The 15485-nt window shown below is 37.0% G+C and overlaps 1 protein-coding gene across 1 annotated transcript in view; it reads left to right on the top strand.

Annotated features, from left to right (window-relative positions):
- Chsy1 (chondroitin sulfate synthase 1) overlaps positions 1 to 15485 on the top strand; it is a 75102-nt gene that overhangs the window by 13624 nt on the left and 45993 nt on the right. Inside the window, exon 2 of the mRNA XM_027922041.2 lies at positions 2827 to 3322. Within this exon, the coding sequence (XP_027777842.2) occupies positions 2827 to 3322 (496 nt within the window). The remainder of the gene's footprint in view (positions 1 to 2826; positions 3323 to 15485) is intronic.

Here is a 15485-nt window from a genome sequence, read left to right as displayed (position 1 = left end):
TGCATCACAACAATGTGAATTATCTAATACTACTGAACTGTATACTTTTAAAATTTTTTTGGCACTGGGGACTGAACCCAGGGTTGCTTTACTATTCAGCTACATCCCAAACTCCTTTAAAAAAAATTTTTTTTTTTTTTTTAAATTTAAGACAGGGTCTCGCTGAATTGCTTAGCACCTTGGTAAGTTGCTGAGGTTGGCCTCAAACTTGTGATCCTTCTTCCTGCAGCCTTCCAAGTTGCTGGGATTATAGGTATATGCCTCCAATGCCAGCTTGAACTGTATACTTAAAAATGCTTAAGATGTTAAATTTTATGATATGTGTATTTTATCAGTTAAATTTTTCTCAAAGCTAAGTGATATGATATTTATGAAAGTTTCCCCTTAATACAGAGACACATAGACTAAGAAACAGTGACAGTCTTCTTTATCCACTGTTTAGCCTCTCTAAATTTTGCTAGTTCTATACTTTTTCCCAGAGGTTTGGAATATATTTTCAGATACATCTATTATATCTATCTATCTCTATATATGTTTGTTTGTTTTTGGATTTGGGGATTGAATCCAGGGGTGCCCTTAACCACTAAACTACCTCCCCAATCCTTTTTAGTTTTTATTTGTATTTATTTTAATTTTTAAATTTTGGTACGGGGGATTGAACCACTGAGACACATCCCCAACCCTTTTTTAATATTTAATTTAGAGTTTGGGTCTCACTGAGTTGCTTAGGGCATCGCTAGGTTGCTGAGGGTGGCTTTGAACTTGGAATCCTCCTGCCTCAGCCTCTTGAGCCTCTGTGATTACAGGTGTGTGCTACCATGCTTAGCATCTTTTCAGATATTTTTCTCTTAAGACTTTGCACTAAAGATGTGTATATGTTTAATTTTATCTGCCAAGTCACTTTTTACTGTACAAATACTATTATTAGCAGTTAAGTTAAAATGAAACAGAGGAGAATATTATTTGGAAACTGCTTTTTTAATTTCATTAAGATTAAATTTACCACACATCAAGCACCCCTACTGTGGAAATCCAGAATGCTCTGATACATGATGAAACTTGAGTGCAGTGTTCAATTCTGCCAGGGTCAGATTTCAGAGCACTTTGGACTTTTGGATTAGATCTGCTCAACTGGTAGTCTGTGTACCTATTCCAAAATCAAAAAAAAAAAAAAAAAAAAAAAGAAAGAAAGAAAACTCCAAATTTCAAACACTTCTGGTCCCAAGCATCTCAGATAAGGGATACTCAACCTATATTTCTTTTATTCTCCATTATATGTATTTCCTGAAAGTAGTCTATGTAAATAAATTGTAGTAAATTACTTCAGTTCTAAGTAGATAGCCTAAGTACAAGGTAAAGGGCATGTGATAGCCTTAAATCAGTTGTTTGGTATAAGGATGCTTTTGTTTCCTCTTAATTGATCCTTAGTCTTTTCTTGATCCTGTGTATCTCTGGCTTCCTTCAACCCTCTACTCTGCTTCTGGGGATTTCATCTGTCCTCTACTCCATTACCTTTGGTGACTTCTGGTGGTTTTTGTAGTATAAAGGCCCACGTGTCTGGCAGGCTCTGGAGGACCTGCAGAGTTTTCCCTACTTGACAACTCTCCGCACTTCCACGCTCTTGCATCCTGGTCTGCCTTGGTGTCCTTGATGGTCACCCTGTCTAGGGAAGCATTCTCTGTCTTACAGGTCTTGTTCACTTGTAGTGATTCTTTCAGAGAGCTTATTTTAGTTCTTGATAATATGTACATGAGTGAATGTCCTAAATGCCTCTCTTCTAATGTCAGCTCAATGAGTTGGGTGATGTTTTGTTCACCATCACATTCATTTTTCTTGGCACATGTTTGGCACTTGATCAGTGTTCAAAGAAAATTTACTGAATGAATAATTTGACTCTTTTCTTTTGGTACCAGGGATTAAATCCAGAGGTGTTTACCCACTGAGCTATATATCCAGCCCTTTTTTATATTTTATTTAGAGACAGGGTCTTGCTGAGTTGCTTTTTAGGGCCTCACTAAATTGCTGAGATTGGCTTTGAAATCACAATCCTCCTTGTTTAGCCTCCCAAGCTGCTGGGATTATAGGTATACACCACAATTTGACTTCTTTTTCTTTTCTTTTTTTTTAATATATTTTTTTAGTTATATATGGACACAATATCTTTATTTTTTATGTAGTGCTGATGATCGAACCCACATGTGCGAGGCAAGTGCTTTGCCACTGAGCTACAGCCCAAGCCCAACAATTTGACTTCTTGTAGCTTGTTTTATAGAGTTGAGGAGTTGGTCATTAGGAGTTGATATATCAGAAAGTAACCTGACTATCCAGGTCTTGGTGTCTGGCAGTTTGGTTTTCAGTGAAACTGAACTGCAACTATTTTAACACTTCATCCTTCGTTTTTGTTGGGTTCTTTTAAAAAAATGAATTTGGATCTGGGCATGATGGTATACATCTGTAATTCCAGTATCTCGGGAGGCTGAGGCAAGATGATCCACAAGTTCAAAGCCAGCCTCAGCAATTTAGCAAGGCCTTAAGCGACTTAGCAAGAACCTGTCTCAAAATAAAAAAATTAAAAAAAAAATAAAAGGCAGGGGGCTGGGAATGTAACTGAGTGGTTAAGCATGCCTGGGTTCAATTTGTAGTTCAAAAAAAAAAAAAAAAATTGGATTCTGCGTATCTGGGAGCCTGGGCTTCCATTAAGAGGAATCAAACAAACCAAGAAAATCAAGCAATCATATGTAGTGGTTCAAAATGAGCAGATATGTGAATTTCTAAAACTAAGCCTGGAACAAACTGTTCTCTAATTGATATTTATTTTAATTCCAGAACATGGTCCAAGACAATTCCTGGGAAAGTGGAGTTCTTCTCTAGTGAGGGTTCAGACACATCTATACCAATTCCAATAGTGCCACTACGGGGCGTGGATGACTCCTACCCACCCCAGAAGAAGTCTTTTATGATGCTCAAGTACATGCATGACCACTACTTGGACAAGTATGAATGGTTTATGAGAGCAGATGATGATGTTTACATCAAAGGAGATCGTCTGGAGAGTTTCCTGAGGAGTTTGAATAGCAGTGAGCCCCTGTTTCTCGGGCAGACAGGACTGGGCACCACAGAAGAAATGGGGAAACTGGCCCTTGAGCCTGGTGAAAACTTCTGCATGGGGGGGCCTGGTGTGATCATGAGCCGGGAGGTGCTTCGGAGAATGGTACCACACATTGGCAAGTGTCTCCGGGAAATGTACACTACGCACGAGGATGTGGAAGTAGGAAGATGTGTCCGGAGGTTTGCAGGCGTACAGTGTGTTTGGTCTTATGAGGTAAGAGCAGAAATCTTTATTATAGGAAAGACTGTTAATTTTGTCATTAGTTCTGAATCAGTTGTAGGAAATTAGTGATAATCCTTTTCAAGGGTTAAAATTAGTATAAATTATACATTTTTAGCCTCGGGTTTTTGTTTTTTTTCTTCCTAAGGTTTGAGTTCCCCTTAATACCTTTTCTCTTGGTCTTAGCTTTTGAAGCATGCCTTCCATACCTTTGTCATAATACTTTGGTTGATGAATAATGACACTTGGGGCTTAAATAACACTAGTGGTTTGCTGATGGTCATAGTGACATTTTCATGATTTTTTAGAAAATCATTTTATCTGATTTCTGCTGACTCCACAGATAAAATTGACCATTCTAATCTGGACATGATGACCTACACAGAGTAGAAATTTACATATTTTGAATTTACAAAATGATTAGTAATGTGAAAAAAACGTAGCATTTGGCTTTGCATTTATTTTGAACTTTAGGGCTTGGGTAGAGTGTGTACTTAGCATACATGGGGCTTGGAGTTGCATCCCCAACACCATAAATAAACAAATATTTTGAACCTTGACTTTTTGGATAGTTGTTATAACCTGTACGTTTATAATGTAGTTCCTTTCAGATGAGGTGGTAGGCAGTTTCTGAATTACCTTGACATGCACATGAAACTTGTTTTTTTTTTTTTGGTTTGTTTTCTCTAAAACCTGAGCCTTTTGAAGGAAATCTACTTGTGGTTGTTTTCTAATTAATAGTTCCAGAGGATATGAGTTAGCTTTTTTACTTTTTCTGTTTTTATTGGCAGATGTGTACCTCTTGTCTGCAGTTGCAGGATCTAACAGTGAAAAAAATGGTTTAGGTTGTGTTGTGTTTAGATCGATAAACTACTTGTAGTTGTGAAGAGCAGAGGGAATTGCTAGGCCTTTTGCCCAAGAAAAAGAATGTACTTTCTGATGTGAACTGTTACCTCTTTCGGAGTTAATTTTCTAAAATACTTGAGTGAAGAACTGGTGTTCTTGTCTGTACTTGCCTTCCCCCCACACTTGCTTTTAAACGTCTTATAATCACTGTTAGATTTGTTTGAACTTTTAGGGAGGTAGACATTTTCAAGTGCATAGGAAATGGTCTTTGTGTAATTTTTAATTTTAAATTTGCAAAGGTATTTTAAAATGCTAGGTGTGATCTGAATGAATCCCTTAATCTTCATGTGCCTATACCACTCCTCCCACCTGCTCCATTATGTAGGTGTTTTGCTGGCTGGGCCAGGAGGATCTCTGTTTTCATGAATTTTTGCAAGAGGAAGGCCATTTGGGGATTCCATGCTGTATTAAGCAAAATACTGCAGTATTTCTGCATTTTCTCCATCCTTAATTAAGTAGATACAGCCTTAAAATATTTCATCGGTGCTAAAATATTTAATGCTTTGGGTAGTTTGGGACACTTTCTCCTGACCCTTATCTCTGAGAAGGGAGCCTTCTTGGTAGATTTGTAGAGGAAGTGCCTACTTCTGAGAGAGAATTGTTTTTCAAAATGTCTTACTGTAGTTATATTTGCATCTTAGATACTGCTAAGTAGATAGATATCATTAGAGCCAGTATCTTGAGTTAAATCAAGAACTTTGATACAGCACCGGTTCCAAGATATAGTTGTAAAGTAGTGTCCTGGGACTGCAAGAATTGGAAGACTGGGGGATAGTTTTCTTTTTTAAAAGTAATCTAACTTTAAGGTTTCCAACACCCTAGACAGGGATGCCTGGGATCATCCTGTGTGAACGCCTGGAGCCACCTTTTAGACTTGACACATCTGCAAATGGCCTCATTAGTAAAAGGGGACCTGGTTGGTGAGGAAGCTCTCTCCTTGGATGCTTCTCTTTCTCCCTGCCTTGCAGTTGGGTCAGCCAACTGCAGTAGGGAGGATCTCCCTGGGAATGTGGGGCAGTCAGTCAGGGTGTTTCTGCTGCTTTGCATAAATGCCTTATGATGACAGGGCTTTTACTAGATACTGCTGGCTTACTCTCCCTGGTCTTAGGCCAGGTGGCTCTGTTACCAGCAGTGCTGACTGTTCTTTTTTCTCTCCTATGAGTTGCCTGTTTGTAGTTTTGGCCCACTTTTCTGTTGGAATGTTATATGTCTTAGGGTTTTGTTGGAGTGCTTTGTTTTGAACAGTGTCTTCTCTCAGACCATGACTTGTCTTTTTATCTTCATTGTGAAATTTTTATTATAGGCAAATTGTGAATCTAATTTATCATTCTTTTCCTTGATGTTCTCCCCCAACTCTCCCTTTTTTGGGAATAATCTTGTTTAAGGAATTATTCCCTTCCTGAGGTCACAAAGATTTTCCCCTATATATTTTTCTGTATGTTTAAAATTTTACCTTACATATGTGGTTCTTCATTATCATTTTAAAGAATTATGTCCATTGGGATATTTACCATTTTGTTAGATTTTTTTCTTTCTTTCTTTCTTTTGTTAAGGCCTTAAGAACTTGTAAATTATTAGAATTTATCATTGTGTTCACCATTCAGACAAGATGAATCTTTCATGTTGGTAAGGAATTTTCATTAAACATCCTGTAAATCTGGTTTCTTCATTAAAGCTTACATAAGAAAATTTTGAGGTAGAGTCTTACGGTAAAGACAGTTATGTTAAGCTTTGGGTCTTGGAAGGTACTTATTTTGCTCAATTGTAAACCTAACCAGAAGGTGTGATTTTTTTTTTTTTCCACAAATAGAAATAATGCCTTGGATAATATCTACATAATTAAGTGACTCAAGAGTCATGAGGAACAACCATCAAAATCAAAACCCAAATTTATTTCTAAGCTTATTTTGATTACTACTGGTAGTTATTTATTAATAAATAAATGACTTTTAAAACTTTACTTGGAAATAATTTTAAACTCACAGAATTTATGGGAAAGTTGAGAATATGGGCCTGGAGACTGTTAAATACTGGGAAAGTCTATAGGAGTTTATCTATAGCAAGGTCTGGTTGCCCTTGTCACTGGGAGTTGGCATCATTAATTCAAGTTTTACAAGATTTTTCTGAGAAACATGATCAAAAAATTTGAAAATCTAACTTGTTTTATTTAAGCAAATATTAATTCTGTTCTTTTAAAAAGGGAACAAAAAGAATATTTACCCACATAATCTATTGGTTTTATGTTTTAGTTTTTAATTGGCGTATTCCTGTGGAAAAAACGTATAGATTGTTAAGTGCAGAGCTCTGTGGATTTTCACAAACTGAACACAGTTGGGTAACCAGCACCCAAATCTTTCACTTATTTTAATACAGTCTTTGACTTGTAAAAAAAAAAAAAAAAGGCATTTGGGGTAAGATAATTATTACTAAAGAAATTTGGAGATAGGCATAGATGGATTTAATACTTTTTCAAAAGTTATTGATTTTAATGATTAATGCTGTCACATGGTTCAGAATTCAAAATGGAAAGAGTTTACAAGGATAAATCTCTCCACTTCTCTCTCACTGGGTTTCAAAGATGAGTCAGTTCCTCAGTGTGCAGAGAGGCACCAGGAGGTGTCACAGGGTATATCACATCATGTACAAACCATTTAGTTTATGTATCTTTCCCCTTTTACACGAATGCATGTTAATATACTATTTACAGCTTGCTATTTTTCACTTAAATTTCTTGGAACATTTTCTGTGTGGTTCATCATCTTTTACAAATGTCCCTTAAGTTCTTTTCAGCAGTTTTTCTAATCAGTCATTTAGCATAACACTTCCCAACCTTTTTCACATCATGGTACTCTCACACACTGGGAGACTGACTTCAAGGGCTTCTTACCCCAGCCCCTGTCTGCTGCAACCACTCCTAACCCCATACCACCCCAGACCTGGAGCAATGGCAATCTGGGCACACCTGAACTTGTTCATAATATACCTGTATGCCAAGGTACACCAGTTGTGATGCTCGATGTTAGCTGAACTAATAGGAAAATTGCAAAAGATTGAAACGTGAATGGCATTCTTTTTCTTCCACAAAGACTTTCTATACAAATTTGAGGAGACAAAGATATATATGTTCACAAAAAGGAAGAAAAGTAAAGTATGAGACCCCATGATACTGATTTTAAATTAAAGAAACTATAAGGAAGGCAAGATCGATGATGTTCTTTTTTTGGCAAGGCACATTATCTGTGGAAACCAAAGTTTACAGCAAAATATATAAAGAAGAAAAGATCTTTATTTGGCTGATTTATAAAGGCATATTGAACATTGTAACATCAGAAACCTGGGTTTTTTTTTTTATTCTTTACTAATAGAAGAAGTAATATCTCCTAATTGGTGGTTGTCATGGAGATGATTCATGTTGGCTTCCTCCTCATTTAGGCTGCCCAACCATCTCACCTACCAGAGAACCCGGCAGCTCCCACCCTGTGGCCAGAGTAGATGTATCACAGACCACACACTAATGCTTTACGGTATTTCTCATGCTTACACTGAGCCTTATTCTTTTGTTCTGGAGGTTTCGAAGTTCAGCTATTCAGCCTCTACTAGATTAGAAGTGGCAAATTATCACCCCTAAAAGGGAACTACTGTACAAAGCCTATCAGCAGTGAGCAGGAAAGTCATGAGGGGAAACTGAAAAATTAGAGAAAGTGAGCAACACAGCAGTCTACGACCAGTCATTGTGCTGTGGAATTCTAGTTTCATTCCATTGTGATTGGCAAATGTACTTTGTATGATTTCAATTATTTTAAAATAATTGTAATGTTTTTATGCGTAACATATGTTCTTTCCTGGAGAATGTTCCATGTATACTTGAGAGGAATGCTGCTGTTTCGTGGAATGTTCTGTAGATGATTGTTAGGTTTAGTAGCTTTATGTTGATCAAGTTTTCTGTTTCCTTGTTTATTTTTTTTTTTCTGATATTCTAGTCACTATTGAAAGTAGAGTATTGAAGTTTGCAATATTGTTGAATTTTCTTTTTCCTTTCTGTTATGTCAATTTTTTCTTCATTTTGGGGATTTGTTTTTAGGTATATAAAAACAGTACCTAAATATACTTAGGAATGTTTGTATGTACTGTATTTCCTGATGAATTGGTCCCTTTATTATTGTAAAATTCCTTTTTTGTCTCTGATTACAGTTTTTGTCCAAAGTTTATTTTGTCTGATATTAACATAACCATTTCACTTGATTGGCAGTTCTTTTTCTGCCTTTTTACTTTTAAAGTGTATCTTTGAATCTTAAGTGTATTTCTTGTAGATAGCATATAATTGAATAATTTTTAAGTCCATTCTGCCAGCTCTGCCTTGTAAATGGAGTGTTTAATTCACTTTCATTTAATGTAATCACTGAGAAGGTAGGACTTATGTCTGCCATTTTGCTATTTGTTTTCTGTATTTTTTTGAAGTTCTGCTCTTTTTCAGTACTTTTATGTTTAACATATTTTCTAGTGTAGCATTTTAATTCTCTTGTCATTTCTATTTCTATATTTTGTTAAAAAGCTATTTTCTTAGTAGTTTCCCTGAGGGTTACAATTAATATCTTAGTAACTTAGTTAAGATTAAAATCAACTTAATAACAACAGTAAACAAAAATTTTTGCTCCTGGACAGATCCATCACCTGAGTCACCTTTGTGCTGTTGTTGTCATACAAATCATATCTCCATACTTTGTTTGCCCGTCAACACAGATTTATAGTAATTCCTTTATGCAGTGGTTTTTAAAACCAGATTAGAAAAATACATTTATGCTGTCTTTTCTATTTACCTATGTAGTTACCATTATTGGGTTCTTTATTCATATTGATTCAAGTTGTTGTATAGTGTCCTTTCATTAAGCCTGAAAGAGTTCCTTTACTTTTTCTCTTAAGGTAGGTTTTGCTAATAATGAATTCTGTTTTTATCTGGGGATGTCCTAATTTCGGATTCACTTTTGAAGGATAATTTTGTTAGATGCAGACTTTTTTGGTTGGCAATGTTTTTTTAGCACTTTGAATGGAGGCTTTCCGCCATCCATGATATCTATAATAAATCAGTTGTTAATCTTACTGATGATGATCCCTTTATGTGATGAGTTGCTTTTCTTGCTGCTTTCAAGATTTTCTCTTTGGTTCTCCAGTTTGATTATGATGTGCCTAGGTGTGGATCTCTCTATCATTCTTGGAATTTTTTGAGCTTATGTATGTGGATTGCTTTTCATTAATTTTGGGAATTTCTCAGCCAATATTTCTTCCAAGTATTTTTTTCTGCTGCACTGCCCCCCCGCCCCAGATTTCCATCATGCATATGCTGATTCATTTTTCTTTGTTCAATTTTTTTTTCCAATCTCCAGACTGGATAATATCAGTTGACCTGCCTTGAGGTTCACTGATTCGCTCTTCTGCCTATTTGAATTTCAGATATTGTACTTTTCTCTCTTTTTTTGGTACCGGGGATTGAACTCAGGAGCACTTGACCACTGAGCCACATTCCCAGTCCTTTTTTGTGTTTTAATTTAGAGAAAGGGTCTCACTGAGTTGCTTAGGGCTTAGCTTAGGGTCTCAGTCAAGTTTGAGGCTGTCTTTGAACTTGCAGTCTTCCTGCCTGGGCCTCCCAAGCTGCTGGGATTGCAGGTATGTGCCACTGCGCCCAGCAAGATGTTGTACTTTTCAATTCCAGAATTTCTGATTGGATCTTTTAAAAAGTAATAATTTTTATCCCTTATGTTTTCTTACTTCTTCCCATATCTCATAATTTTTGTTGGAAACTGAGCATTTATTATCATTTAATTGTTATGACTTTGTAAATCAGGTTCTCTTCCGTCTCTGTCACATTTTTGCTATCTGTTTAGTGACTTTTTAGAACTAGTTCCATAAAGTCTTTATTCTTTTCTGTGTGCCACTGAAGTCTCTGTTCAATTTGCTTAGTGTTCAACTAATGTTTTGGCAGAGATTTTCTTAGTTTCCTTGAACTGATAAGCCTCCCAGTTTTTTTTTTTTTTAATGTTAATGGACCTTTATTTTATTCATTTATTTATATGTGGTGCTGAGAATGGAACCCAGTTCCTTACAGGCATGCTAGGCAAGTGCTCTATCACTGAGCCACAACCCCAGCCCCTCTCCCAGTCTTTTTTTTTCAGAGAGCTCTGCATACCTTTTGGCGCTTGCCCTTAAGGGGCAGGCAGTTGACAACTCTTCCTTAGTCTTTACTTCCTTCTTATGCAGAGCCTCAAGGTCAGCCAGAGATGAGAATTTAGGACTTTCTCAGGTCTTTCCTAACCATGTACCCAACCCCACTTACGAGTGTGGCCTTCCACATTCCCAATATTTTCAGTGAAGCTTTTCAAAGTCCCATTTGGACATCTCATTGCCTAGCTTTTCTTTTTAAGCTTTTTAGTTGTCTTCTGCTCAAACACAGGAAAGCAAGGAAGGGCTGGGTGATAGAGCAGGGGAGGATGAGTTAAGGGGACAGTGTGGAGAAACTTTGATAGCCCAGGTCACCCTATTTAAAGGCATTTGGATTTTTGGACTATTATAGACAAAATCACAATGGTACCCTTTCACACACACCACTACCCCTTTCTCCCTATTCTTCCAGCCATATTAATAGCAGTGGGTTGTGTGGATGAGAGGCCAGCAATAAACCTCAAGTAAGAACAAGGGAAGAAATCAGAGATGATGGAAACAAAGACATTTTGACTAGAGATTAAACTGACACTTTAAAGCTAAAACTAAATGATATTTTAAAATATCTTTTTTTTGTTTCTGCAGTTGATGATTTTGCAAATGTCTGTTTATGTACACTGACTATAAATCATTCTTAAGACAACTTTTGAGGGTTTATATGAACTATAACTTAAGGTTTTTCTAACAAACTAATTAGTTTTTTAAAAAGTAATTACAAAGAATTAATTACTATGGTGGCTTATAAACATCACAAATTCTTTGATAATTTTCCCTCCTGGAATATAGAACTTAATTTCCCTCCTCTTAACCTGTAGGCTTGTCTTAGTGGCTCACTTCTTGGCTCACTTAGTGGCTTATCTACCTTAACCTCATAAGTCATGTTCAAGTCCTGTACTCACCAGTATGATGAAGTGAGGACACTTCACTTCCTTATAGTCTTCCCTGAAAACGTAACCCTTGCCTAGTCAGGAGGAAACGTGCATCAGATCCAAGGTGTGGGACTTCCTATAAGGTGTGACCATTGTTTTTCCAGAGTGCCAAGGTCATGAAAAGCAAGGAAAGACTGAGAAGCTTTCATTAAGTGGAGACATGATGACTCAGTGTAGCCTGGGGCCCTGGATTGAAAGAGAAAAGAGACATGAGTGGGAAAACTGGTGAAGTGTAAATAAAATCTTCAGGGAATAGTGTTATATGAATATTAATTTTTTCATTTGATATGTGTGCCATAGTTAAATAAGGTGTTAAGAGTAAAGCTGGGTGAAACAGGGAGGGGGAATTTCTTCACTGTGTTTACAACTTTTATAATCTAAGTGATTTCAAGATTAAAAAGAAGAACCCAGAGACATCTATTTGAACACAAAAGGCATGTTGCTCTGCCTGCCTCTGTATCCTCTGGGCTGCCCTGTGCCATGGGAAACTGCAAAGCAATAGAAGACTGGATCCTCTGTAACTCGAGTGGATATTGTACAGGATGTGATTTGTAGCTTATTGACTTCTAGGAAATCTAAAACAGAAAGGTCTTTGTTTGAGAGGGCTGCAGACTTCTAACCCTAATAAAAGAGCTTATCATTTGAGCAAGCTTATAATGTACTGTGTGGTATTACTATAAAAATTTTGTCATGGTACTATTACAGCAAAATTGTTCCTTGGCTAGCAAGAATCCTTCAACATCCACTCAACAATTTAATGCTGACCCTCTTATTGACATCATCAAGCTTAACCCTGTAGTGTTTTACTTCTTCTCACTGAACCCTTGTGGGGGTAAAGAAATCAGTATAGAGTTATTTTCTTTGATCTCTGGAACTTATTTTCAAAGCTTTTTCTTTCTTTCTTTTTTAAAATCTTCCTCTCATAGAAAAATATTATAGTTACTACTTTCTCTTTCATGTTTGTTTCATGTCTGTATTTTCCTGCAACGTGAACCCTGATTTTAAAAACATAAGACTTTGTTTTATTTGTAGTGTGGTTTATTAAAGGCAGCAAAATGAATAAAGTTCTATTTCCTTTAATATCAGAGGTATACCTGTTGACTTTTTAGGTGTTTATAAATGAATACTGTAATAATTTAGAATTATTATTGTTTATTAGAGCAAGATGAGTGTGGTTGTCAAAATATTCCAGGTAATGCAAATGTAGATTTCTTTTTAATGGTTAATGTGTTAAAAACAAACTGTGCCTGCTGTGTGACAGGTCTGCTCTGGACATGGGGGGTTGCAGGAGTGAGCCCAGCAAAACTCCTGCTCTCAATATGCATCTGCTTATATGTGGAGACAAAATGAGGAGACAGAGACGTACATAACAGCAAGTGTCACTCAATCCTCTGAAGAAGTACAAGCACTAGAAGTGGATAGAGTAGTGGAGGAATGGGGCTGTTAGACCAGCTGAAAGAGTAAGAAGTGAACCTTTTTTTTTTTTTTTTTTTTTTTAATCTGGGAAGTATCATTTCAGGCAGAGGGAATGTGATGTTCATGATCAGGACCAGGAGGTGGGTGAATCTTTTGAGTTAGGAACTGGATCTTACGAGACCTCTCCATGATGAGGGTATTGGGTATTAGGCTAAGGGGTGGAGGAGTGGGGGGAAAGCCTTGGGAGTCGGGTTCAGGGGCATGCAGGGATTTAACATTTGCAAACTAGTCCTCTGCTCCTCTGGTTGGTATGTGTGCAGGAAGATTGTTTAGCAGCTGAGTGGTGAGAAGTGATTAGTCAGTGGATGAATTTTGCAGGTAGAGCTGATAGGACATGGGGACAGAGAAAAGTTGCCCAAGCAATTGGAGGAGTGGAATTCCTCTGGAAGAGGAAGATGGGAAATTCAGGCTACAGATACTTGTGAGTCATCACCATAGAGATGTTATTTAGGGCCAGAGACACATGATATCATCTAGGGATTTAGGGAAGTCTAGGGGAGGAAATCCTGAGGTCCAGCTGGGGCTTTCAGGGTTTAGAGGTCAGACATGAGGGGGACCCACAAAGGAGACAGGGGAGGCCAGTAAGATAGAAGGAAAACCATACCTTTGATTTCCATTTGCTTAGTTTGAGCTTGAAATGTTTGAACACTTAACGTTTGGTTAGCTTGGAAGGTGGTAATATGGGAGGATTTTTTCAAAGTGAACATTATCTTCTTTAAAGAGAGAAACCTTGGGTATGGGTGGATAGTGTGGGAGGTGTGCTACAGTAATGAAAGGAAACTTTTTTTTATCTGCTGATGACTGGTGTGTGGAACAGTGCTTGAGAATAATAGAACTTTGGGTACTAGCCTGAAGACCAGTGGACCACAGAGGGCTGTGGTCAGCATTGCTCCCTTTTCCCCCCACAGAAGCTAATTGCTATTTGTTTGGAATTGTAAGCTATGGAGCCTGTGTTGTAGAGGTTTTTATTTATCATGTTTTTTCCCCTTAATAGTCTTGCTGTGTTGTCCAAGTTGATCTTGAATTCCTGAACTGATTCTTTTCAAGCCTCAGCTTTCCATAGGCTAGCATCACTGTGTTTGACTATTTATTATGAAATTTGATGCTCCCTCTATTGATTTAGACTTGTATGGTTTTGTTTAGCTTTAAAGACATAAGCCCCTCACTTCCATAGAAAAAACACATCCCCAAGAAGCATCTTCACACCCTTTAATAGTTGCTTTAGAAATGTACCATGGGCTCAGCCTTTCTTTTGTAATCGTTGGTCTATAAAACTCCCTAATAGACTGACAGCTAAATGATCACCAGGCAATCTTAGTCATTTTGTAACAGTTATTATAGATTGATAGAACTTTTACGTGGTCTTAACAGGAAGGCATAAGTTAGTATTAAGTTCAGGAGATAAGTTATTGAAAATTGATTCAGTTAAGTCCTGGTAGTAAAGAATTTCTTAGAGGTAGATGAGGTTTTAAAGGATATCTTTTGATTTTGTTATATGGAGAAAACCTATTTAAAGTGTGTTCTAACCCAATTTTCTTTTCCCTAAAACAGGGTCACATAACTTGTCTAGGGTTGTACTGCTTGTGAAGAGAAAAATTCAGAATTTGAGTCCAGGCAATCTGACTGCAGGGCCTGCAGTTTTAACTGTAATGATCATGTTTTCTTTATAATATTGCACTCGAAATATTGCAAACTTTTTTCGCTGTTGTAAATATTACCAGTATTCATTTAAAAAGAATCCATAAAGTTCAGTTGTGAAGAATTTTAGACAAAAGGAAAATCTTTAGGGTTCTTGTATTTCTTTGGGATATTTTTAGTGTGCGCATACATTTACAAGAATGTTCAAGATAACAGGTATTGTGGCACTCGGTTGGTTGGTTAGAATCTTGCTAAAGTAGTAACTTAAATGGATTTAAAGTAGTGAATAGCAACCTATGAACAAACAAGAGGTATTTGATCTTCTCTTAGGAAGTTTTCAGTATTCCTGGGTCAGTTTCTTAAAGTTCTTAGTCTTAAAATTCCTGTACAGTCTCTTTAAAGATGCTGGTCAGACTCTTTCTTAAGCCCTCTGAATTCTCTGACCTTGATGAAAGCATTCATGACCTCTGTAGCTGAGGATGGTGCTTTGTACATTAACAGCTGAGTTCATGTGTATTTGGTGGTAATCCCTGTAAGAAAGAAAAAAACCTGTCATTGTCATTCAGAAATATTAATTCTCTGTTCTAATTTTGTAGGGGAAATCCATTTGATATCATTTTGACTTACAGCATGTGTAGTCAATTCAATAATGGCCACCCAGAGATATCAAGTTCTGGGTAAATAGTGCCTTACTGGGAAAAGGGGTCTTTGGAGATAGATTTAAGCTGAGGATCTTTGAGGTGAGGATATTACCCTGGATTATCCTGGTGGGCCCTGAATGCCATCACAGTTTTTTTTTTTTTTTTTTTTTTTAGTTGAGAGAGACAAAGAGGGGGATAAAAGACAAAAAGGTTGGTGAAGTAGTACATGGTGGCTGCGCATGCCTATAGTCCCAGCTACTCAGGAGGCTAATGCAGGAGGATCTCAAATTTGAGACCAGCCTGGGAGCAAGATCCATCTTGTCTTGAAATAAAAATTTTAAAAAGGAGTTGAGA

Source organism: Marmota flaviventris, chromosome 2 (assembly GCF_047511675.1).
Source record: "Marmota flaviventris isolate mMarFla1 chromosome 2, mMarFla1.hap1, whole genome shotgun sequence".
NCBI lineage: Eukaryota > Metazoa > Chordata > Mammalia > Rodentia > Sciuridae > Marmota > Marmota flaviventris.
This window is presented reverse-complemented; position numbering and strand designations above follow the sequence as displayed.